This window comes from Argentina silus (genome assembly GCF_951799395.1).
Source record: "Argentina silus genome assembly, chromosome: X".
NCBI lineage: Eukaryota > Metazoa > Chordata > Actinopteri > Argentiniformes > Argentinidae > Argentina > Argentina silus.
In genome coordinates this window covers 17165645-17191450 of record NC_139653.1, presented here as the reverse complement: position 1 = coordinate 17191450, position 25806 = coordinate 17165645, and the positions used below count along the sequence as shown (strand labels likewise).

Below are 25806 nucleotides of genomic sequence, written 5' to 3'. Positions count from 1 at the left end.
GCGTTGATTTATATAGAAACAGATCCCTCCACCTTTCACTTTGCGTGTAGAAATCGGGTCGCGATCCGCCCGTAATAGCTGAAAGCTGGGCAGCTGTACAGCGGAGTCTGGTGTAGATTCCATCAGCCATGATTCCGTGAAACACAAAACAGAAGAGAGAGAAAAGTCTCTATTTGTCCTGATAAGAAGACGCAATTCGTCCATTTTGTTGCACAGTGTGTGGACACTCTCTCCCTGAAGTGCACCAGAGCCCCGGTGCACTTGCGTCTCCGCCTCTGTCTCACTGCTTGGCCAAGAGCCAGAGCACCTTTGACCAGAGTGTCCAGTAAATCCACAGATGAGGCGAGAAGGTTGGGACATAAATCAGATGGTGTTGAGTCCCTGATGTTAAGTATCTCGTCCATCGTGAAAATAAACTTAGTGGAATCACAATTAACGGAATTAAAGACTAAAAACAAACAAAGTGCGCACCAACACACTGTGGCAGCCATAGGAGGCGCCATCTTGGTCTACTGATTATAATACAACAGGAGTGTGCATCCAGCATCTCCAGTTAACTACTGAAAGTGTGCCTGAAGTACTTAAACGAGTTTCCGTTTTTACAAATGGCTTTGGGGCAATGAATTATAAACCAACCTAGACTGAAATGATCATTTACAACAGTACAGAGAATAGGAGGAAGAGGATATTTTGTAGGATATGTGTTTCCTGATTGCTTAAAGGAAAGGACTCTTCTCTGCAGCATAGTTTTCCTATGGCCATTTTATGTGACCATAGACTGTGTCTTTGTACAAACTTAATCATAATCTAGCTGCACATTGATCTCTGCCCTGCTATTTTTTTTATTTCTGAATTCAGAGTCTTGGATGATAATCCATTAAAGATAATCACTCAAGACACATTCATTGGACTGAAGTCCCTGTATTTCCTGTGAGTATATCTTTTTATTTTGAGTCCCTCAAAATAAAGTTTTTTTTCCAGTTTTTGCAGAATCAGGATTATACTGTTTCATCCATTTTTTTATGTAAAAAAACGTTCAGTTTAATTTGTGTCTGTTTTCAATAATTTCCATAGCCTCAAGTTTCTGAGGCCATGGAGTTTCAAGTTTCATTTGACATAGTGTTTGGACAGAGGAATGTGTGTTTTGGAGGAGCTGGAGAAATTGAATGGGGCATGTGCTAGTTAAAAGTAGAAGATGGAGTAAAGGTCAATTATAGGCCTCTTTCGGTATGCTCTCTGCAGGTCCATGGTGAACACTTCTCTGGAGCAGCTGCCTCAAGCAAAACTCTGCTCCCACATGCCTAAACTCAGCTGGATGTAAGTTATGTGGTATTACCTGTTATCTTATCTGTTTGCTTTATCAGTCATCTGTTTTAGAAATTGAAATTAATCTGTACTTCTGTGGCCATATTGATACATTGCGGTCCTCATTTTGCATGACCCAACCAATGATTACTCAACATGCCCCATGGATACACAAGTTAATGTTTGAAATGCTCCAGGAAATCATTAATCTGGGTCCTACCCTTGCTTCACTAGAATGCCTCACTTCACTGTCTCTGGTTATTCCTTATATTGTGGTCTGTCTATGATTGTCATTCTCAGCCAAGGATATGATGGATATGGGTTGTAAGTGGGAATGTTACATTATCTCTCAATAGGCACAAAATGGTGCTCTTTCAATTGCTTCAATTATTAAAACTTTGTCATGGAAACAATTAGTACATTTATCTTGATATCCTGAAATTTTCAAAAGACAAAAAAAAAGGAGCTAGACATCTTTATGTTTCTGCAAGATCCCTAAAGCTGCACATTGTCCATCTGTAAGTGCATGTTTTACTGTGACATGATGCAAAATGCTGTGTGATATACAGCACTTGGCATCTTTCCTGCTCTAGCCATATGTTCTAAGCCCATTTGTAGGTGTCAATGAACAAAGGACTTAGTCATTCTCTCTGTAAGAACTAGAAATTAGTTTTTTACTTGCAGTTAGACCCCATAACGACATTCTTTATATAAAATGTATATTGTTATATAAATATAAATCTCAGTTATATATATATACATATATATATACATATATATACATATATATACATATATATATATATATATATATATATATATATATATATATATATATATATATATATATATATATATATATATATATATATATATATATATATATATATATATATATATATATATAAAATATGAATTTAATGTACCCATAAAAAACAACATTGACAGGTTTGCAAATCAACAGTTGGTTTTCCTTCATTCACATACAATCACATCATCGGTTTATTTCAGTCAATTACTGTGCTTGAGTGGCTCTCAGACAGATTACCTAAACTTGTATAACACCAATTCTACTAAAAGGCAGAGGCTGTATCTACAGAGGATGTGTCAAGTTGGCCTCGCTCAAAGTTATTAACCTCTTTTTCTGTCATTATTTGTGACTTATGGTTCTGTAATGGGTTGACATTCTTATCTTATCAAAGTCATTGCTGTGACTTCAGAAGCACAGATAACATGAGGCAGATTGACATGTACAGTTAGGTCCGGAAATATTTGGACAGTGACACAATTTTCATAATTTTGGCTTTGTATGCCACTGCAATGGATTTGAAATGAAACAATCGAGATGCAATTGAAGGGCAGACTTTCAGCTTTAATTCAAGGGGTTGAAAAAAATATTGTATGAAACATTTAGGAATTGCAACCACTTTTATACACAGTCCCCCATTTTCAGGGGCTCAAATGTATTTGGACAAATTAATATGACCATAAATAACATTTAGATTAATACTTTGTCGAGAATCATTTGCAGGCAATGACTGCCTGAAGTCTGGAACCCATGGACATCACCAAATGCTGGGTATCCTCCTTTGTGATGCTTTGCCAGGCCTTTACTGCAGCTGTCTTCAGTTGTTGTTTGTTTGTGGGTCTTTCTGCCTTTAGTTTTGTCTTCAGCAAGTGAAATGCATGCTTGATCGAGTTGAGATCAGGTGATTGACTTGGCCATTGCAGAATATTCCTCTTCTTTGCCTTAAAAACTCCTGGGTTGCTTTCGCAGTATGTTTTGGGTTTTGAAGTTTTGAATGTAAGCAGACAGTATATCCCTAAACACTTCAGAATTCAGCCGGCTGCTTCTGATTTCTTTCACATCATCAATAAACACTAGTGACCCAGTGCCATTGGAAGCCATGCATGCCCATGCCATCACACTGCCTCCACCGTGTTTTACAGATGATGTGGTATGCTTCGGATCATGAGCAGTTCCAAGCCTTCTCCATAAATTTTTCTTCCCTTCATTCTGGTACAGGTTGATCTTAGTTTCATCTGTCCAAAGAATGCTGTTCCAGAACAGGGCTGGCTTTTTTAGATGTTTTTTGGCAAAGTCTAATCCGGCCTTTCTATTCTTGAGGCTTATGGTTTGCACCTTGTGATGAACCCTCTGTATTTGCTCATACAGTCTTCTAAGTCTTCTCTTTATGGTAGACTTGGATAATGATATGCCTACCTCCTGGAGAGTGTTCTTCACTTGGCTGGATGTTGTGAAGGGGTTTTTCTTTACCATGTGAAGGATCCTGCGATCATCCACCACTGTTGTCTTCCGTGGACGTCCAGAACTTTTTGTGTTGCCGAGCTCACCAGTGCATTCTTTTTTTCTCAGAATGTACCAAACTGTTGATTTGGCCACTCCTAATGTTGCTGCTATGTCTCTGATGGATTGTTTTTGTTTTTGCAGTGTAAGGATGGCCTGTTTCACTTGCATTGAGAGCTCCGTTGACCGCATGTTGCGCGTTCACAGCAACAACTTCCAAATGCAAATGCCACAGTTGGAATCAACTCAGACCTTTTACCTGCTTAATTGATAAAGAAATAACAAAGGGATAGCCCACACCTGACCATGAAACAGCTTTTGAGTCAATTGTCCAATTACTTTTGGTAAGTCGCTTTGGATAAAGGTGTCTGCTAAATGCCATAAATGTAAATGTACTTTCGGTCCCTTGAAAAAGAAGGGGCTACATATAAAAGAGCTGTAATTTCTAAACCCTTCCTCCAATTTGGATGTGAATACCCTAAAATTAAAGCTGAGTCGGCACTTTAAGCCCATATTCATTACATAACTGTAACTTGAAGATGTTTTGGTAAACAGCTAAAATAACAAAAATTGTGTCAGAGTCCAAATATATATGGACCTAACTGTATAAACACTGTGCCTCTTAGTGATTTGATCTGATTCACCAGGATTTCAACTAAGACTACATAGCCCTTGTTGACTTGCAGTCATTATTGTATTTGCAATAAAATGTCAATGTGACCAAAGTGACCCACACTGTATTCCTATGGCTGCCTTGGTACTGTATGTTTGAGTGTTTCTCAGTGTTGTGTTAAAAGGCACAATCTGGATTTGCTCTGCTGTTCGATGGTCATCTCATGTCATGATACAGTGCCTTCACTAAGCATTCACCCCCCTAGACTTTTTCCACATTTTGTTGTTACAACCAAACTTCCAAATAGATTTAATGTCACGCCCTCCACTTCCACCTAGCCTGTGCCAGTCTGTCTCTGTCTGTCTGTTTGTGTTTGTGTTTGTGTGTGGCCGTGGCTCCAGGCTCCAGCTATCCTGTTCACGTCATTATCTTCATCTGCCCGATCTACACACCTGTGGTTCATCAGCTCATCACCTTGCAGTATTTAAACCCCAGCTTCTCATCCACTCATCTTTACATGTTAGTCTCACTCTCGGCCCTTTAGCAGTGCTTAGTTCTCTGTAGATGCTCTCTCTGTGCTACAGGACCACTTCCCGGTTTCTGCCTGTCAAAGTGAAACATTTATTTTAGAAATGTCTACAAATTAATAAAAAATTAAAAGCTGAAACATCTTGAATCAGTCAGTATTCACCCCCTTTGCTATGGCACTCCTAAAGTTAGCTAAGATGCAAACATTTCTTCAATGAGTTACTCAGTAAGTTGAATTGAGTCCGTCTGAGTGCAAGGATAGTTAATGTGATTTCGGAATGAATATCTTTTTTATAGGGTCTCTTATTTGCATAGGAATCAATTGCACACTGTGTGGATTAGGTTTTCACTACCAACACAGAAAATTTATAATTTTCTCTTGACCCTGACAAACTCCCCAGTCCCTGCCAATGACAAGCATAACCATACCATAACATGATGCTGCTACCACTATTCTTCACACGAGTGTATGCAAGCTTAATGTTGTGTCGTACAACCAGATAAACACATTTCCAGACACTTTCTTTGCTGTATCACTTGAATTCATTGTTGTAAACAACTATGGATGTGATTTTTCATTTTTTTTTTTTTTCATTAAGGGGTTCCTTTTGGCCACTCGGTTATATAGACCGATTTTGTGACTGGGATGATGCTTTTTCCTCTCAACTTTGTAGATCTATGCCCCCCAAGCCCCAGTCTACCATTCCTGAGCAGTTGTGTTCATCTCCATTTGTTCAGTTTATAATGACAACCTTATCCACCTAGTGTGTAATTGATTCCTATGCAAATCAGACATTCTATATTTAAAAAAATATATATTATTATTATTATTATCCTTGCACTCAGATGGACTCAATTAAACTGATTGAGTGGCTCTATGAAGACATTTTTGCATTTGAGCAAATTTTAGGAGTGTCATAGCAAAGGGGGTGAATACTTATTGATTCAAGACATTTCAGCTTTTCATTTTTGTTCTAATTTCTCCTGCCCCATCTCCACTTTACACCAAAACAAGTGAACAGCCATTTGGCTGAAAAACACAATAAGGACCTGGATTGGGCCAGCTGGTTGCCTGTGGTGTGACTATCTCTGTTTTATACAAGATCAGCATTTTCTGTTATTGTTTCATTTTGCCACAGGTTTATACATTCATTTGTTGAAGAGTTATATAACATATAATTGTGTACTACTGTAGGCTCTGTATTATGCAGTTCTAATCTTGCTGTCTTTAAGTCATGGTTATCGATTTAAGAATTCAGTACACATAAATATGGATCGAAAGTAAGATGTTCCTTTGACAGACAGACAAATAAAACATTAGTGAGTGTCCATATGTAGTATGATAATGCTTTACTCTGCATCTGTCTACTCTTCTTTCTGCACAGGGACTTTGATGGGAGCCGCATCCAGGCTTTTAACTCCTCCACTTTTCTAACATGCGATAATCTCACAGTGCTGTGAGTATACAGTACAGCTTCCAGTACAGCACAGTATAGCTGCATACAGTGACTTTCTTTGTGTTGATGTTAAATTAATTTGCTTATGTGTTCAGCTGTGGTGAGTTTGAAGACTTGAAAAAGAAGAGCTAGACGGGATAAAGAACTGTATGGTTATGACGGTTATGGACATGATAATGGAGGCTCGACACAATAGTGGTCACATGACCTACTGACACAAGTTAACATTATGTTATATCTGACTGCAAAAGATATAATATGATTAAGAATTATTGATAATGATTTGCTCATCCCTGCGTGACAGACACTCATATTTGATGCTAGATTTAACGTAAGAATCCCAATATTCTATGACCATGCATAAGTTACAAGAAATGTTTAGTTTACGGATGGTAAATTTTAGAGTTTAGGGATGGTACAATACCTGATGTCAATGACTGAGATGTCAAAGTCTAAATGTTGTCAACTATGCACATGAACATTAACATTAAATGTACTTTATGTGAAAACCTGGTCAAAAGTATGTTACCGTTAATATTGCGCACAATATTACATTGAGGCAAATAGGAAGAATGAGAATAGAGTATCAATACGACAAGGACACACAGAGTTGATGCAATCAGGCCTAAACCAAAACTCTAATAATGCATTGTTACAAAACCCCCCAGATACTACTTCTAGGGATATAAAAGGGTGGGGAAACGTAACATACCGTGTCTGTATATGCTCTGAGAACTGCTGGTGCGGTGGTAGTACAACACACACAACGACTGAGTAAAAGGGCAAACAAGACAGATTCATTATTAGTACATACAACAAACAACCAGACAACATGGAGGAAACATAGAGAGGGAACTAAGGGGAGGACGCCAGACGGCGCCAAATAAATGAAAACAAAAATAACCCCAAAGCTAATATTCTAATCCTATCTGTTCTAACTACGAAAAGTCTGCTATCTAACTAACTAAGTCTTGCCCGCCTACCCTAAACCCAAAATACAAGAAGTGGGGCTTCCTCGCCTGGCGAAACTAACCTAATGTATATAACAAAACCAAACCTGCGTGATGGAGGTGTAAGCCCATGGGCGTCTTACCTGCCTAACTCGCCCTCCCCTGGGGCTAACTACAGGTGTGGCAGAGAACACAATGGTAGGACAGACACTTACAAGAACTGTAGAATACTATGATATACCAAATGACAGAAAAACCGCTAACCGATGCTACCACACCCCTCCCTTTCTGAAGAGTGCGCAGGAGTTTTAAACGGAGACGGACGATAATAACATAACAGACAGCTGATGTCAAAGACATGGAGATTGTTTGAGCTTTCTCACAGATACATCTGGAGATAGACCAGGTCTCTCTTGAAAAACTGATTTTATCTGAGACTAACCTGGATAAATAAAGTAGAAGAAAAAAATATAGTGTCCCAAAATGTTTGAGCTATCTTGCTAATATTAAATGTGTGATTACAGTGATTGCATTGTGACCATTGCACCATTTACTTTTTTTGCCTCTCCTCTTAAACATTCTGGGCAGTTTGCTCTGTTAATCTTGGTACAGTTCTTATTGATTTTTCCACCCCAAGGACATGTAATCTACCTGATAAAAACCTGATGTCCCCCTGTAAATTATTTGATTCCAATGCCCTTTTTCCCTTTTCAGATCACTGAGAGCCAATCAAATTATGCGACTGCCAGAGAACATCTTCCAGCCATTCCACATATTAGAAGAGCTGTAAGTGAACAAACCACTGTTTTAGAAGTCGATAAATGATATTGAATTTGTTGCTTTTTTCTTCCAGTGACCTGTCAATCAACAGGATTACAGAATTGCCCTTTAATGTCTTCAAAGATTTACATTCTCTGGAAATCCTGTGAGTCCTCTGTTAATGATGACCATATTTTGTTTTCATTTTGAATTGAAATGTCTCTCTAACAGAAATTATTTCATAGATGTTATGAAGCTCATATTAATCAATGTTTCCCTACAATGAAAGCTGATATTATTGTTGATTACAGAAATATATCTTATAATCCTTTGGGACGGATCCACCAAGGACAATTTAATTACCTTGTCCAGCTTCAGTCTCTGTGAGTACACAGAATGTTCTGATCACTGTGAAGTATTCCATGCCCATAAGGACCCAGTACTTTGAATAAGTACAGTATATCTGGGCATACTGTTTGATTACATCTGCACTGTTAAGCAGCACACTTTCATTGTCGTGTCTTATGACTTGAATTCATATCATCATGTGCTGTCATTTTGCTTGGGGAGCAGATTCCTGATAAAAGCAAACAAACAAACAAACAGCCTTCTTGCGTTAATTTGTGCCAGCCTTACTATCCTAGCAGTTAGAGGAGAGAAGATAAATTAGAATCAGACAGAGATGATGAATTGGGACAGGGAAATGATGAGTACTGTACCTAACTCTGTCTTCTCCCATAGGGTCCTGGAGGGCATCGAGATCCCAGAAATTCAGGCGCAGATGTTCCAGCCAATGGAAAACCTCTCTCACATGTACAGTATATGGGCGATTCTTAGACTACGGGCACTTTCATGTCCTTTGATCATATTTTATAAAAAAAAATAAAAAATTGGGAATATTCACACTTTCATAGTTATCTTTACAATGAAAGTACTTTAGGAACTTTTTACCGGTAGTCTATGATGATTCTTTCACCTTTTTCAACATCGTTATAGATGCAAATATTGCTGTTTTGTGCCTGTCCCACACCCAGACTTCTGATCTTCAATAATGAAAATGAAGTGTAAAAAAATGATTTATCTATTTTTTTTAAATGTGACTGAATAAAGTATCAGTAAAATAATAAACATAATTGGGGTATTTAAGGTCAAACAACTATTTATGTGATTTTATATACAAAATGTAGTTGTCCCACAGTATTGCCATCATTTCCACCACAACACTGTAATGACCCTTTAAAAAGTTTGTGTGAAAGATGGTTTGGGTAGTTTCTATGGAGATGAACAGTGACATCACAGCACATGTCTGATATGGAGGATATTTTGGATTTCTTCACCAACTTTTGAAGAAAACTCAAGGTAAATATTGCTTGAAATGAAAATATTTTTATTGTATGTCATTTCCAAACATGACGTAACATCAATTGAGTTTGTAAATAAATCGATTTTTTAACGTACATAGATGTATTTTGCGTGCATGAAATGCTAGGTACCAATTCATAGCTAATCTGTGATGCTAGCTTGGATTTTTTTACAAAATACTGTAAGATTGTCATTTCCACCTCCGTCATTTCCAACACATTACCTTCTTGGGTGGAAATGACAAAGGTGAGGTGGAAATTACATTTATGCTTACAAGGTGCAATTCATAGATTGTGAGGCTACATATGTGTAATTTATTTATTAAAATGTACAATGTTAATGTTTTATTCAAATGCATATTTGTTGAAATGCATTTTCATCTATTTTTAAGATGCCGCGGACCTCTACTGCAGAAAGGTCTCAGGCCTATAGGGACAGAATAAAAGAGGACCCTGTCAAATATGAAGAGCTACTGAAAAGAGACAGGGAGAGATACCTGAGGAAAAAAGAAAGAGGGGTTGACCCAGAAATGACCCAGAAATGACCCAGTCATTTCCACCACCTCATACCTTTTTTAAAACATAGTTACAAAATTCTAATCACTCATTAAAAACTTCTGCATAGTTTATGGGATAATGTTCCACTTAATGTAATAACACAAGTAGTTATTTCCTGAAATGTATCTAACCAATCCAATATTATATTTCAGGTTGTGGTTGATGTAAGCTTTGTGTTTGGTCCTCATCTCAATTAATTTACCTAATCCACAAATGTATGGTAATTGCAATATAGGAATAAACTGGTAAAACTATGTGTGAAAGTGGTCTTACACTGTTGAGAAATTATGTATATCATACTTTTTTTAAATAATAATCAAATGTTTACATGTGATGGAAATTACATTTGTTCAATGCGGGTCGGACAATATGTAAAAAAACACCAATTTGTCTTGTAATGTTAGTGCGTTCTCTTATGGATCATGAAACTAGACTAGTTATATTAACCTGTTAGACTGTGACAATTTAGATTTGAACACTTTTTTTTCCCTCAAGTTCACAAGGCCAAAAGTGCCTGTAGTTGAAGAATCGCCCATATACTGTAGCAGAATCTATTTGAGATTATTTATCCTTCACAAGTAACTTTAGGCCAAATTCTAATTTAATGTGTGGAACTCAAACTTTCTTGCAAATCTCCCATTCTAGTATTCTGCTAGACCAGTGTTTTTCAACCTTTTTTGAGCCACGGCACATTTTTTACATTGAAAGAATCTTGCGGGCACACCACCAACCAAAAATGTTACAAAATGACACTCTGTAGCCTGATACAATAATATCCGTAGACTCATCAAGTTGCAACGCAAATTTCCTACTGATGCGTATCTTTCCCAAAACATGACTTTCGATGTCTGTAGACATGTCATCAATACGCCTGGCAATTGTGTTATCTGAGAGCGGGACTTTAGCTATGTCTTTAACCGCGTCAGGGCCGACCATCTCGTTGACAATGGCTTTGCAGGCAGGTAGTATTAATGTCTCTGCCACAGAGTGGGACTTTTTTGATTTAGCTACGAGTTCAGCAACTAGGTAACTAGCTTTGAGGGCTTTCTCATTTACCTTTGTGGTTTTTCCTCATAAAAGTTGCCTGTTTGTCTGTGTTTTCACGCAGGCGAACAAAATAGTCCATCGGCTTGTTTTGAAGCGACGGGTGTTTCGTTTGGAGATGGCGTTTAAGCTTGCTTGGCACCATGGCGCTGTTGGACAGCTTCTCGCCACACACCAAGCATAATGGAGTCGGTGTCGTCTCATCCCCGGTGAAAGTAAATCCGAACGAAAGATAGCTTTCGCTGTATTGCCTCAAGCTCACCGTCTTTGCTTTCTTGTTACCACCACTCATACTAGGGCCTTCACCTGGGTCAGAATCTTGTCTAGGGCCCAGTTCGGAGTTTGCATTTTTCCTTTTTAAAAACTTCTCCATCACTGTCACCACGACCTGTCGCATGCATCACTAATTCTCTTGTCTCTAAGAAGGAACGAGGCAATTAGCTACCTGCTGCCACCCGGACGAATATTACATTACTCTGCCAGTCACTATATTACAGCACAGACACTCGACAATGGCATATTATTTGCAGATAATAATTAATAAATGTTAATAAAAAAAAAGTGAAATTGGATAATTTCTCACGGCACACCCAACGATCTCTCATGGCACACTAGTGTGCCGTGGCACAGCGGTTGGGAAACGCTGTGCTAGACTGCATACTGTTGAACATTTGGTGTAAAATTTGGTGTACTTCCTAACTGTTATTTACACAATATTATATGGTTTGAATAGCTTACCAGTGTCAGGCAGTGGGCCAGAGTTTGATTTTGTGGCATTGTGTTTCTTTTCACAGTTATTTCAAGAAGTTTCAGTACTGCTCTTATGCCCCACATGTGCGGAAGTGCAAGCCCAACTCAGATGGAATTTCATCCTTTGAGGACCTGTTGACTAATATGGTCTTACGTGTGTCCGTTTGGGTCATGGCCTTCATCACCTGCTTTGGGAACCTCTTCGTCATTAGCATGCGGTCTGTCATCCAAGCTGAGAACAACCTACATGCCATATGCATCAAGGTTCTGTGTTGTGAGTACCACTCACTGCATGCCAAGTCACTCCTTTTACAGTGAGTGTAGTTTCTGTGTTGGTCTCAGAGGTCCAGACAGAGTGTGTACTTGGTCTGGTCAAAGCTAGGGTGCTGAGGTAAAACCAACCAGCTTGATTAAAATGAACTAGATGACCCAGCCACATGTCACTCTACTTGATTTCCCCCACCAGTAACCAGCCATTCCATTAAAGGGGTATCTGGGATTCAAACCACAACAAAGCAGTTTCCTCGCCATTATTTTTCTGTTAATAGCTGAGGGATGGGGCAGGAGTAATGTAAACACTCTCAAATTCATAGACGGAGCTATGGTGTAAGGATTGACCATTCATGAGATCAAAATTAAAGTGTTAAAGCTATACAGTGTTTGTAAAATGTTTTACAAACAATGAAGTAAAACAGGCTTATATTTTGGGTTCTGATCAGGAAAGACAGTTGAACAAACTCATGAGGCATTTATAAGTTATATTCTTCAAGAATCAATGGCTATATATAATTAATTTCAGAGTCAAAAAATGTATACCAATCCCAGATTGCCCCTTTAAGCAGCAGAGTCATCTCTCACTTTAGCCAACATACTGTGCTGGAGCAAATAACTGATGGAATATAAGTGCTCTGTAGAGTTGTACATGAGCAAGTGATACAGTAGGCAGGGATAGTATGCCCCCTCTCACACAAGTAAAAACTCGTAATGGTTTCTTTATCAAAAGGTGCCTTGGAAATGGTTTTCATCCCACATAGCAAAATGTTTTTCTGGTCATTTCAGACTAGTGAGAGGTTGTTTTTCACTGCAGCTGGTGCTCCAACAAGCCCTGCCGTCATTTTGACTGGCCCTGTGTTTGTGTGTGTGTGTGTGTGCGTGCGTGCGTGTGTGTGTGCAGTTAACAAAACAATTTCTTGCTCTGAGGTCTGGTTGACGCTCTAGAGCACATTGATGATCCAGATGAGTTGCAATGTCCCGCCTGAGTGGCCAAATGTTGATGTTTTGCAGGCTGACATCCAGAGGTTGTGAGAGGTACTGTTAAGATGACCATGACCCTCTAAGAATGAAATTGTTTACAATGTATAAAAGGGTTAGCGTTTTATAGTGTTTATTGATTGTGAAACCAGGTGTAAATAAATGCTCTAAATCTTTGTTTATTCTACCTTGTCATCTAGTTTATCTCCATGGAGAGATGTCAGAACTCATTAAAGCACTTCATAAGCCTGCCCATTTTTTCCTGTGGTTCAGGTGCAGACTGCCTAATGGGTGTGTACCTGTTCTTTGTGGGGGTATTTGATGTGAAGTTTCGTGGAGAGTACAATAAAAACACCCAAGTATGGATGGAGAGCCTGGAGTGCAAAACCATCGGCTTCTTGGCCATGCTGTCATCAGAGGTGTCTGTCATGCTGCTCACCTACCTGACCATGGAGAAGTTCCTTGTCATTGTTTTCCCCTTCAACCACCTGAGGCCTGGGAAGGGCCAAACCTTTGTTGTGCTCATCTCCATCTGGCTCATTGGCCTATCTATTGCTGCAGTGCCCCTTCTCAATAAGGACCTGTTTGGTAATTACTATGGTCAGAATGGTGTCTGCTTCCCCCTGCACTCTGACCATCAGGAGAAGCTCATTGCCAAAGGCTATTCCACCGCCATATTCCTGCAGTGCAGATACTAGTGAATGTTTTGCTTTTGTGGTGTAAACATTTTTGCAAAAGTGTCAGGTTATCACTTATCACTTACTCAACCACATTCAAGGTCTGGGGAAAAATAAATACTTGTGGAGAAGGTACACTTTTACACTTTGAATGAGAACGGCTGAAATCCCTGTGTAACTATGTGATGTCATTCACAGATGTCTGTCACTGTGTGTTATATGTGCAGGCCTCAATCTGATGGCACTCCTGATAATCGTCGTCTCATACTCCAGCATGTTCTACGCCATCTACAAGACAGGCATCAATGCCAATGACATGTGCAGCAGCCGTCTGCACAAAGATGTTGCTGTTGCCAACCGCTTCTTCTTTATCGTGTTCTCTGATGCCCTCTGCTGGATTCCAATATTTCTTGTCAAGATCCTCTCCGTTAGACGTGGAGATCCCAGGTATTGGATGTGTATGTTTGGATTATATTTATGTGTTAATGTTGGTCTCCTCTTTAAGCTTTGAACCGTCTTTTTTATAACCTTTGGAATGCTACATCCAATGCCACCAATCTGCCCTATGCTTATCCCCTTTGCAGGTACCATTACATCTTGGGTTGTGATATTCGTCCTGCCCATCAACAGTGCCTTGAATCCCATTCGCTACACTCTGACCACCAGCTTCTTCCATGAGCAGGTGGAGCAGGCACACTGCCCTAAAAAAGGATCCCAAAAGCCTGACCAGCTCTGTAGGCAATAGGCATAGCGACTTTGCCACAAGAGCTACATGCCCAGGATATCCATCACAGACAGAGAGGCCAACTACGGATAAACCCTACAATATTGAATGTAGTCATGACTATAGTTATCACAAAACTGTTTATTCAGTTAGGCTTTCTGGCAAGTTTCAGAGATAAACATGATGAGAGACTTCAGTTTGATACAGATTTGTGTCTGAGTAAGTTCAGGGTCTTGTTGTGACAATATTTCCATGAACTCTGGAGTGATAGTTTTTAAGGAGTAATAAAGGATAGGATGTCTTCAATGGAGACAATGGACAAATAGACCTATAATGCAGAACTTGCATTACTACTGCCCTTGAAACACCAATGTAATCTTATGTACAGTATAGTAGTCCCTGGCTTTACAGATCTTTTTTATAAGATTAAGAATAGAATAAGTAAAATCCCTTGTTGCATTATGTATAGTATGTATTTATTTATTGTGATGTGTTTAAAATAAAACATGTAGTTTATATAATTTAACAGATTTTCCATGTTTTTTTGCTTTCAGAAGAAACACACCTATATACATTTCAAACTGTACTGTATGTTGCCTCTTTCATCATAAACTATAAGTAGGAAACTGTAAAGATCACAGTCACACTACAGCAGCAACTCAACTATCAAATTTGATATTACAGAGAGCTAAAATAGTGTATTTTCACAATGTAAACAAAAGGCCTAATGAGGCTACCAACATCTAAGGGGAGCATACAGATAACAATGATCTGGTCCTGCACTATGGATATGAATGGAGCCCATTGCCATTGCTGAAGAACAAACTAAACTAGAAAAAGAAGTTGTATTTTGTTAGTAGAAAACTTTTAAAGATGGTTTGGACAATAGATTAGATGGATAGATTTGTTGGGTAGTTGAAGGAAAGTGCATTGGTTGGATGGATGGATGGATGGTTGTTTGTTTGGTTGGGCTGTTTGTTGGTTGAATGGATGCATTAATAGATGATAGATATACATTGTATCTAGATAGACAGATGAAGTTAGATAGATGAGGGAAAGATAGATAAGTAAGAGAAGGACAGATTGATACAGTGTGACTTCCATAAGTATTGTTGGGAATCATTGTAGTAGAGATCCTCGGCTTTAATTCAATGTTTTCTCCTTTAAGATTGCTTTCACCATTTAGAAATTGCAACCCTTTGTATACATAGTCCCCCTATTTCAGAGCACCAAAAGTATTGGAAAATTGGCTTGACAGGTGTTTCTGGTTAGTTAGGTGATAATTGCATTTGCCTTTGGAGTCTGCTATTGGTGTTTGTCAAGATGAGGACCAAAGAGACCAAAGAGTCAATGAAAGTCAAGGGAGCCATTATGAGGCTGAAATACCAGAAATAAATCAGAAACATAGCCAAAACCTTAGACTTAACAAAATCAACAGTTTGTAACATCATTAAAAAAAAGAAAGAAAGCACTGGTGAGCTCAACAATCATAAACAGGCTGGTAGGCCAAGGAAGACTTCCACAGTGGATGAGTCAAAAAACGCTCACCATAATTAAGTAAAAAAACAAAACAACTGTCCCACAGATGAGGAGCACTCTCCAGGAGGTAGGCGTGAATGTGTCAGAGATTCCCATCTGCAGAATACTTCACCAGCCGAACTACAGAGGCTTCACTGCAAGGTGCAACTAGTTATCCGCAAAAGGATGGTCAGGTTACAGTTTAACAAAAAGTACCTAAAAAGCCTGCAGAGGTCTGGAAAATGGTATTGTGGACAGATAAGATGAGTATTATCATTATTGTACCAGAGTGATTGCAAGAGGAAAGTTTGGAGAAAAAATTATCTGCCCAAGATTTACAGCACTTAATCTGTGAAACATGGTGGAGGGTGTGCTGTGGTTTGGGCTTGTATAGCTGCCACAATAACTAGATAACTTGTCTTAATTGATGATGTTACTGCTGACAGCAGTAGCAGAATGTATTCTGAAGTGTACAGAAACATCATTATACAGTAAGACAATGACCCCAAACATGCTGCCATAACAATAAGTTTGTCAGGGTGAAAACCGTAAAGTTACAGACTGACCAAGTGAACCTTCAGATTTAAATACAATTGAACATGCATTTCAATTCCTGATGATAAGGCTTTAGGCAAAAAGACCTAAAAACAAACAACAACTGAAAATGGATGCTGTGTAGGCCTGGCAGAGCATCACTAGAGAATATACACAGTTTCTGGTGGGGTCAATGGGTCACAGACTTCAGGCAGTTATTCCATGCAAAGCATCGTTGACCAAATACTAAACATGAGTACTTTATTTGAACATGAATTTTCCAATACTTTTGGAGCCCTGAAATAGGGGGAGTATGTTTAAATTGTTTTTAAAAAGCCCTAACCCTAAATGGTGAACCCCATCTGAAAAAAATCCCATTGAATTAAAGCTGAGAATCTCTACTTTGACTCCATAGTAATTGTTAGATTTCAAATCCAAACTGTTGGAGTATAGAGCTAAAAGAAGACACAATGCATCCTCTTTCCAATACTTATGGATGGCATTGTAGATGGATGGATGGTTCAGTATGGATTATACTGGGTGATATATACAGCAGTGACTGGTGAAAGGATAATGGCTAGGTAGTTGAAATGTTGAAAGGTTAGATAGATATAAGGTTGGAAAGATAGACAGTTAGAAGTTTAGATAGATAGACAGAGACAGATAGGTAAATAGTTGAAAAATATAAATGTAAGCAACTCAAGTTAGACCCCTGTGCATTTTAAAAAATGTGATTGGTATGAATAGTTTAAAAGCAGTGGGAGGAGTAGCATGCTGAAAAAAAAGAATTTGAATAATAATAATGTTAATATGAACTAGAAAAAGAAGTTCCAGAAAAGACCTTGTGGGCTTGCAAAGTGTTATTTTGGTAGTGTAACATTTTTAAAGATAGATAGATTTGCTGGGTAGTTGAAAGAAAGTAAGATAGTGTTATTATGGTAGCAGATACAATTACAGATGGTTTGGTTGGTTGGTTGGATGGATATAATGTTAGATAATGATAGATAAATAGATATAGGATGAGCCAGGGGTACTTCAGTTGGTGGAGAGTTGGTTGGTTGAGTGGTAGAGTTGGTTGGTTAACTGGATGAGAGTTTTTGGTGTTAAAAAAAGCTTAATAGTTTTAAAGGCTTAATGGGTATCAGAAAGCTTTTATCAGGGTTGATGATGATTTTCTGGGTAGTTGAAAGAAAGTGAGATAGGTTGGTTAGGTTGGTTGATTGGATGGATGAATGGATAGATGAAAGAGAAGATGTATAGATGAGAGAGGGGAGGTATAGAAAGATCAAATCAATTAAAAGGTTAATCAGTATGGGTTATACTGAGTGAAGCAGTAGTGACTGGTGAAAGGATGGTGGCCAGATAGTTGAAAGGTTAGATAGATATGAAGTTGGAATGATAGAACATTAGATAGATAGTATGTTAGAAGGTCATAGATAGATAGATAGATAGATAGATAGATAGATAGATAGATAGATAGATAGATAGATAGATAGATAGATAGATAGATAGGATAAGCCTGGGGTAGTTCAGTGGAGTGGGTAAAGAGTTGGTTGTTTGAGTGGTATAGTTGGTTGGTTAACCAGAGTTTTTATAGTTTAAAAAGTGAAAGAAAGTGAGAGGTTGATTTGGTTGGTTGGTTGGTTGATTGATTGGATGGATGAATGGATAGATGAAAGGCAGGATGGATGGATGAAATAGGGGAGGTATAGAAAGATCAAAACTATTAAAAGCTTATACTGAGTGAAGCAGTAGTGACTGGTGAAAGGAAGAAAGGATGATGCTAGGTTGTTGAAAGATCAGATAGACATAAGGTTGGAAAGATAGAAGGTTAGGTAGAGGGTATGTAAGAAGGTCATTAATAGATATATAGGATGAGCCTGGGGTAGTTCAGTGTAGAGGGTAGGTGGTTGGTTGGTTGAGTAGTTGAGAGTGGTTTCAGTGGGGTAGAACTGGTAGCCAAGATTGCAAGAGTGCATTCTTGTGTAATCAATGTAAGAAAGTGTTCTGCAGGTCTACTGTTGTTTTTATTCAAGACTTGTGAAAGTTCCATATCAGTTGCAGTAACAATGGGGCTCTCAGAATGTTGGCCTAAATCAACATTTCACCTTGTTAAAAGATAAGAGTTTTTGAGTTACAAAAAGCTGAATAAAGTATAACATTTGCTCTCTGCACGTTTTAAAGCTTGCTTGGTGTGAATAGCTTAAAAGCTGTAGGAGGAGTAGCATACCAAAAAATAAGAAGAATTGGAATAAGAAGAAGAAGAAGTATGAGCAGCTAGAAAAGAAAAGAGTCATAGTAGTGGATAAAGTTAAAGATGAATTGGTTGGTTGGCTGTGCTCCCTGCGGATCACCAGCCCCTCACTCTATCTCCCACCGACGTGTGTGCGGCACTGAGCAGGACTAATGCACGCAAGGCTGCTGGTCCTGATGGGATCCCCGGACACGTCCTCAGGGCCTGTGCTGTGCAGCTGACTGAGGTTTGGACTGACATATTCAACCTGTCCCTAGCCCAAGCAGCTGTCCCCGCGTGCTTCAAAACCACCTCCATCGTGCCGGTGCCAAAACACTCCACGGCAACAAGCTTAAATGACTTCCGCCCAGTGGCACTCACGCCCATCATCATGAAGTGCTTCGAGAGGCTGGTCTTAGCTCAACTCAAGATCTGTCTACCACCCACACTGGACCCCTTCCAATTCGCCTACCGGCAGAACAGGAGTACAGAGGATGCCATCTCAACGGCACTTCACTCCGCCCTGTCCCACCTCGACAAGACCAACTCTTATGTGAGAATGCTGTTCATTGACTTCAGTTCAGCATTCAACACCATCATCCCCTCCAAACTGATCTCCAAACTCAGTCAACTGGGCATCAACTCCTCCCTCTGCAACTGGAGTCTGGACTTCCTAACCAACAGGCCGCAGTCTGTTAGGCTACACAATCACACCTCTTCAACCCTCACCCTGAACACCGGCGTTCCACAAGGTTGTGTGCTGAGCCCCCTCCTTTACTCCCTCTTCACCTACGACTGCACACCTGTACATGGCTCAAACACCATTGTCAAGTTTGCAGAGGACACAACGGTGATTGGTCTCATCAGCAACAACGATGAGTCGGCCTACAGGGAGGAGGTCCAGCACCTAACAATGTGGTGCAACGACATCAACCTAGCTCTCAACACCAGGAAGACCAAAGAGCTCATTGTGGACTTCAGGAAATCAAAAGCTGGCACACACAACCCCATCCTCATCAACGGGACTGAGGTGGAGCAAGTCACCAGCTTCAAGTTCCTGGGTGTCCACATCTCTGAGGATCTCTCCTGGACCCTCAACACCTCTACCCTGATCAAGAAGGCTCACCAGCGTCTCTTCTTCCTGAGGAGACTAAAGAAGGTCCACCTGTCTCCTCAGATCCTGGTGAACTTCTACCGCTGCACCATCGAGAGCATCCTTACCAACTGTGTCACAGTATGGTATGGCAACTGCTCGGCATCTGACCGGAAAGCACTGCAGAGAGTGGTGAAAACTGCCCAACGCATCACCGGTTCCTCACTCCCCTCCATTGAGGCTGTCCAGGGCAAACAATGCTTGCGTAAGGCACGCAGCATCGTCAAGGACATTTCTCACCCCAACCATAGACTGTTCACCCCACTCCCCTCCGGGAGGCGCTACAGGTCTCTCCGCACCCGAAGCAGCAGGTTCAAAGGTAGCTTCTTCCCTGCGGCTGTCACCCTACTGAACTCGAACACTGCACCTAGGTGACAACCTACCAACCCCTGCAACCCCTGCACCCCAAGAAATGACCCCCCCCCCCCCAATTGCACTATTACTGTACCACTGCTCTTACTCAATACCACTGCTCTTCTGTACATATCTGTCTATACTGTTCATAATCTGTCTATACTGTTCATAATGCACATATCCCTATATTTTCTTTAATACTACTGTTAATACACTGCACATATCTGTACATACTGTACATACCTGTTTATACTGTTCATACGGCATTCCATATTTATATTTATTCTGCTATCTACCTTAATGTTACTGTTAATACATATATACTGCTAGACTGCATTACCTATACAGCTCATATGCTGCTACACTGTTCATACTGCAACCTATTTATTCTGCTTATAATGCTACTGCTTACTCATATACTGCTTACACTGCACTACTTATACTATACTGCACTACTTACTGCTCATATATTGCACTACCTGTATATACTGTTCATTGCACTTTCTGCTATTTTGCACTTCTGGTTAGACGCTAACTGCATTTCGTTGTCTCTGTACTTGTACTTTAATACTTGTACAGTTTTTTCACTACTCCGAGTGTACTGAGTGCTACCTACATCTTGTATTGCCAACAAACCCTCTATCTCTATACCAGCAAATATCACAATGTGCTTTCTCCCCATTCCTGTTATTTCATCCATCAGGAGGACACATCGACGCTACACCCCCATTTGCAACCCTTCCAATCTAATCTACCCACCATGCTCAACTGACCATAACCTTACTGTCACGGGAGGACTTTGGAACTGCCAGTCAGCGGTCCGGAAAGCAGAGGCTATCTCAGCCTATGCCTGCTCCATGTCCCTCCACTTCCTTGCTCTCACAGAGACATGCATTACACCAGATAATACAGCTACTCCAGCAGAGTAGCTGATGTCTACTCCTTTTCTCATTCCCCTAGACTCTCTGGTTGAGGAGGAGGAACAGGACTCCTCATTTCGTCTAAGTGGTCACATAATGTCCTTCCCCTGTCACACCTGTCCATATCCACCTTCTAATTCCATGCTGTTTCTGTCACCTCCCCTATCAAACTTCACATTGTGGTTATCTATCGTCCACCAGGTCAGCTTGGCCACTTCTTAGATGAGATAGATGTCCTTCTCAGTTTCTTTCCTGAGGACGGGGAAGACATCCAAGCGGGCAACCACCTGCCCCCTCGATCCTATCCCCTCCCCCTTTCTCCAATCCATCTCCAAAGACCTCCTTCCGTTCCATACCACCTTAATCAATTCCTTTCTATCCACAGGATCTGTCCCAGCTGCCTTCAAGCCAGTCAAGCCTCTTCTCAAGAAACCAACTCTTGACCCGTCTGCTGTCCATAACTACAGACCGGTATCCCTTCTCTCCTTCTTATCTAAAACCCTTGAACGTGCTGTCAACTGTCTAACCAATTCCTTCAGAACAACCTCCTTGACCCTCACCAATCCGGCTTTAAGGCTGGGCACTCTAACTGAGACTGCTCTCCTTGCTGTCATGGAGGCCATCCACTCTGCTTGAGCTTCCTCCCTCTCCTCTGCTCTCATTCTTCTGGACCTGTCCACTGCATTCGACACAGTCCTTCTCTCCACCCTCTCAGAATTCAGCATCTCTGGCTCTGCACTCTCCTGGTTTGCATCCTACCTGGCCGATCGCTCTTACCAGGTGACGTGGAGAGGATTGCTGTCCTTTCCACGAGCCCTCACCACTGGGGTCCCCCAGGTCTCTGTACTAGGGCCCTTACTGTTCTCCCTCTATACCAAACCTCTTGGCTCTGTAATTTCCTCACATGGTTTCTCCTACCACTGCTACACAGATGACACTCAACTGTTTCTCTCTTTCCCCCCTTCTGACTCACAGGTGGCAACACGTGTCTCTGCATATGTCTTGCAGACATTTCTGCTTGGATGTTAGCCCACCACCTCAAGCTCAACCTTAACAAGACTGAGCTGCTCTTCCTCCCAGGGAAAGCCTGCCCTCACCATGACGTTTCCTCCCATACAGCCAAGAACCTTGGGGTGACCCTTGACAACCACTTATCCTGTGTGACAACCACTTATCACAGTGACAGCACGCTGTAGATACAACACTACAACATCAGAAGGATACGTCCTTCTGATTCCTCACCAGAGAAGCGGCACAACTTTTGGTCCAAACACTTGTGATCTCTCGCCTTGACTACTGCAACACACTCTTGGCCAGTCTCCCCGCCTCCATCATCAGGCCTCTGCAGCTCATCCAGAACGCTGCCGCCCGTCTGGTGTTCAATCTCCCCAAATTCTCCCATGTCACTCCCCTCCTCTACACCCTTCACTGGCTCCCGGTAGCAGCTCGCATCGGATTCAAGACCCTGGTGCTCGCCTACCGGGCAGCAAAGGCAACAGCCCCTCCCTACTTGCAAGCAATGGTCAGCCCTTAAACCCCTGCCCGATCACTCCGCTCTTCCACCTCGGCTGGCCGCCTGGCACCGCCGCCGCTACGTGGATGCAGCAGCCGCACTACTCGGTCACAGCTTTTCACTGTCCTGGCGCCCCGCTGGTGGAATGAGCTTCCCACTGCTGTCATGACTGCAGAGTCACTACCAATCTTCCGCTGTAGATTACCACTACCCCCCTGTACAAGTTTCTCTCCTGTGACTACCAATGGCCCCTGGTCTGAGCATCAATCAATCTTATGATGACTGATGGATAGATGATTCACTTACTTAAACAAATGTATTTGTTGTAAGTCGCTTTGGATAAAGGCGTCTGCTAAATGCCATAAATGTAATGTAAATGTGAGTTCCATAGCAGTTGAAATAACAATGGATCTCTCAGAATGTTGGCCTAAATCAACATTCCACCATGTTAAAAGATAGATAGATAGATAGAAACTTTATTTATCCCTAGGGGAAATTCAGGTTCCAAGTAGCTTAAAGACATAGAGACATCACACATAACATACACATACAACATACAACCTACAACATAAGCAGGATTGTAAACAGGAAGTCTATATGAACGCTATAGACAGATAAGAATAAAGATACTGAGAAAAATATACTAAATACTAAGTCCACATTGATGTGCTGAGGCTGTATGATAAGGGTGACAGGGCAGGGACTGACCCTGTTGTACAAGATGGTTCAAGTATGATTTGGTGAGGTGCAAAAAGGTAAGGCAATTCAGTGCAATTATAGGTCAGGAGACCAGCATTAAATACTAAAAACTAAATACTAAATATGGGCTAAATAAATATGGACTCTTTTTTTTAAAAAGTGCATTTAGTCCAGGCTGGTGGAGGGAGGTAGGGGCTGTGTATAAGGCCTAGCATAGCCAGTAAACATTGTAATTAATGAGGTGAAACAGTAAGGTACAGGACAGTAATGTGATACAGAGGGTGGAGGTTATGCAGAGAAGTCCATCTCTTTGCCTTTGATCTATTTGATCTTATATCTATCTATCTATTTGAAGATAGGAGTTTCTGAGTTACAAAAAGCTGAATAGTGTAAAAAGTATAAAGTTTGAAAAATATAAATGTAAGCAACTCAAGTTAGACCTCTCTGCACATTTTAATGTTTGATTGGTGTGAATAGCTTAAAAGCTGTAGGAGTAGCAAAATCTGAAGAATTGGAATAAGAAGAAGAAGTATGAGCAATAACAATAGTTGGACTTTCTGAAACAAGCCTGTTACTACTACTAATAATAATACATTTATTTATAGAGCACATTTTCGTACAGACTGCAGTTCAAAGTGCTGTACATAAAAAGTCTGAAAAACAGTTTTTTAGTACAATAAAAACTAAAAACAATAGTTGTATTTGCTGAAGCACGTCCACTAATTCAAGATGTCTGCCAACATTAACAACTTTATCTAGAATGGATTGTAATGTTTTTCCTACAGAAATTAAAACAAGAATATTGGCTGTGCTTATAAAAACATCTGTGTTTTTCCTATTCCTATGCCTTCTATTTCGTTTATGACAATAGTGACATATCACTTACAAATGCTGCAGCTGTTATGTCATTTTGTGACTTAAAAACAGAATTATATCTTGCATATTGTAATTGAACAACTTCCTTCATTATTTAGACCTATATGACTACACGAGATACCCTACTTGTAATGACGACCCTTTCGGCAATTGCATACACTTGTATTTTGTTGTTATTCATGCATGGCACCATTTTAATTTTCTGACAAAGTTCGCTATCAAGTTCTCATCACCTCATACTTTTCATTATTCAGGAAGGCATACTGCTATACTCCTACGGATTACTTTTTCGTTGCTAGGGGTGGAGCTTGTCGTTGCTTTTCTCAGTGCCCGGGAGCGCCTGATGGAGAACGGAGGCTGTGAGAGAGGGGGAGTGAAATTGAGCAAGTGCCGTTTTATGTACCACAGAGGCGAGAACTTCGACATGTTTGTCGAAAAGATGGAGTAACAACATATCAGACGAGCAATTGAAACGTAAAGGTATGTGTGTGTGTGTGTGTGTGTGTGTGTGTGTGTGTGTGTGTGTGTGTGTGTGTGTGTGTGTGTGTGTGTGTGTGTGTGTGTGTGTGTGTGTGTATGTATGTGTGTGTGTGTCATTGTATCCTGACAGTCATCTGAGTGGTTCACAGCATGAAATATTCAATGCCCTCTCAGAAAACAAGATAACATGATATATATATTTTTTCTCTTGATAGTACTTTAGGGTATAGAGTTAAGGTTCAACTACCCAATGCAGCATGCATCCTTAGTAGGATAGAAGTTTGTTAGTGTTCAGAGACTACATGGCTAAAATGTTAGGCCTGCCTATGCTGAAGTAATTAAATTATTCATCATTGGGTCATGTTTCCAAAATAGATTTTATTTTAATCTGCTCAATTAACATATGCTGCATACTATTCTTGACATGTTTACAAAGTTATAATGTCTGTTTTATCCTTTGAAGAGACATCAACACTTAAATGTCTTTCCAACCCCTAAGGTTAATCTTTAAATAGAGTTTTGGTATGAGATGTTTTTAATCTGGTGTTGCCTAATGTATGTCTAGGCCCACTCACGTCATTTTGATGAACCATAAAGACAGAGGGATTATTTGACAAATTATTAGGTCACTCAAGGGCTGTCTATTTATGATAAACAACCTTCAAACGTTGTAGTACATTTTGTGGTACATTTCCCCCATCTACAGTACTTAATGTGTTATTTAAAATACCAACTAAATAATTGACATAGCTCTGACTTGAATTTATTAGAGAAATGAAAACACTAACTGATATCAATACTGTAATAGCAAGCCAGAATTTGTATTACACAACTTGCAGTATAATCTATTTTGATGTCTTGAAAGTAGAACATCCACGTTTCTGAAATTCTCATCCTGATCTATTTAGGAAATTTGCCATACTCAAGCCATAATGACCGTTTACATTACTTGATATGTCACCCATTGTCACCCATTGGTGTTCATAGCCTGTTCAACCTAAGCATACATACAGGTGATTCCATTTTCCTTTCCAAAAAGCAGGACAATGAGAGCTTGTTAACCATATCGATGCACAACACAAAAAACATAATTGCTCCACTGTAATTGGATATGCATGACGTGCAGTTCAATGGTGATGGCTGAGACAGGTCTTGTCTACTTGTCTCCGGAGCCACACTAGACATAGGTGTACTGTATGAAGCCTCTCCCCTACACTGATAAAAGACAGGTAGCAGAGGGG

The 25806-nt window shown here is 40.2% G+C and overlaps 1 protein-coding gene across 1 annotated transcript; it reads left to right on the top strand.

Moving 5' to 3' along the window:
• Positions 1-605: 605 nt before the first annotated feature.
• Positions 606-24533, top strand: rxfp2b (relaxin family peptide receptor 2b; the record flags this gene model as incomplete). Its single annotated transcript, XM_083694599.1, is given in 14 exon segments — positions 606-616; positions 859-930; positions 1243-1317; positions 6140-6211; positions 7876-7947; positions 8015-8086; positions 8232-8303; positions 8662-8733; positions 11678-11907; positions 13158-13569; positions 13760-13987; positions 13989-14008; positions 14146-14295; positions 24385-24533. Coding segments are annotated over 14 exon segments (1707 nt in total).
• Positions 24534-25806: the final 1273 nt, after the last annotated feature.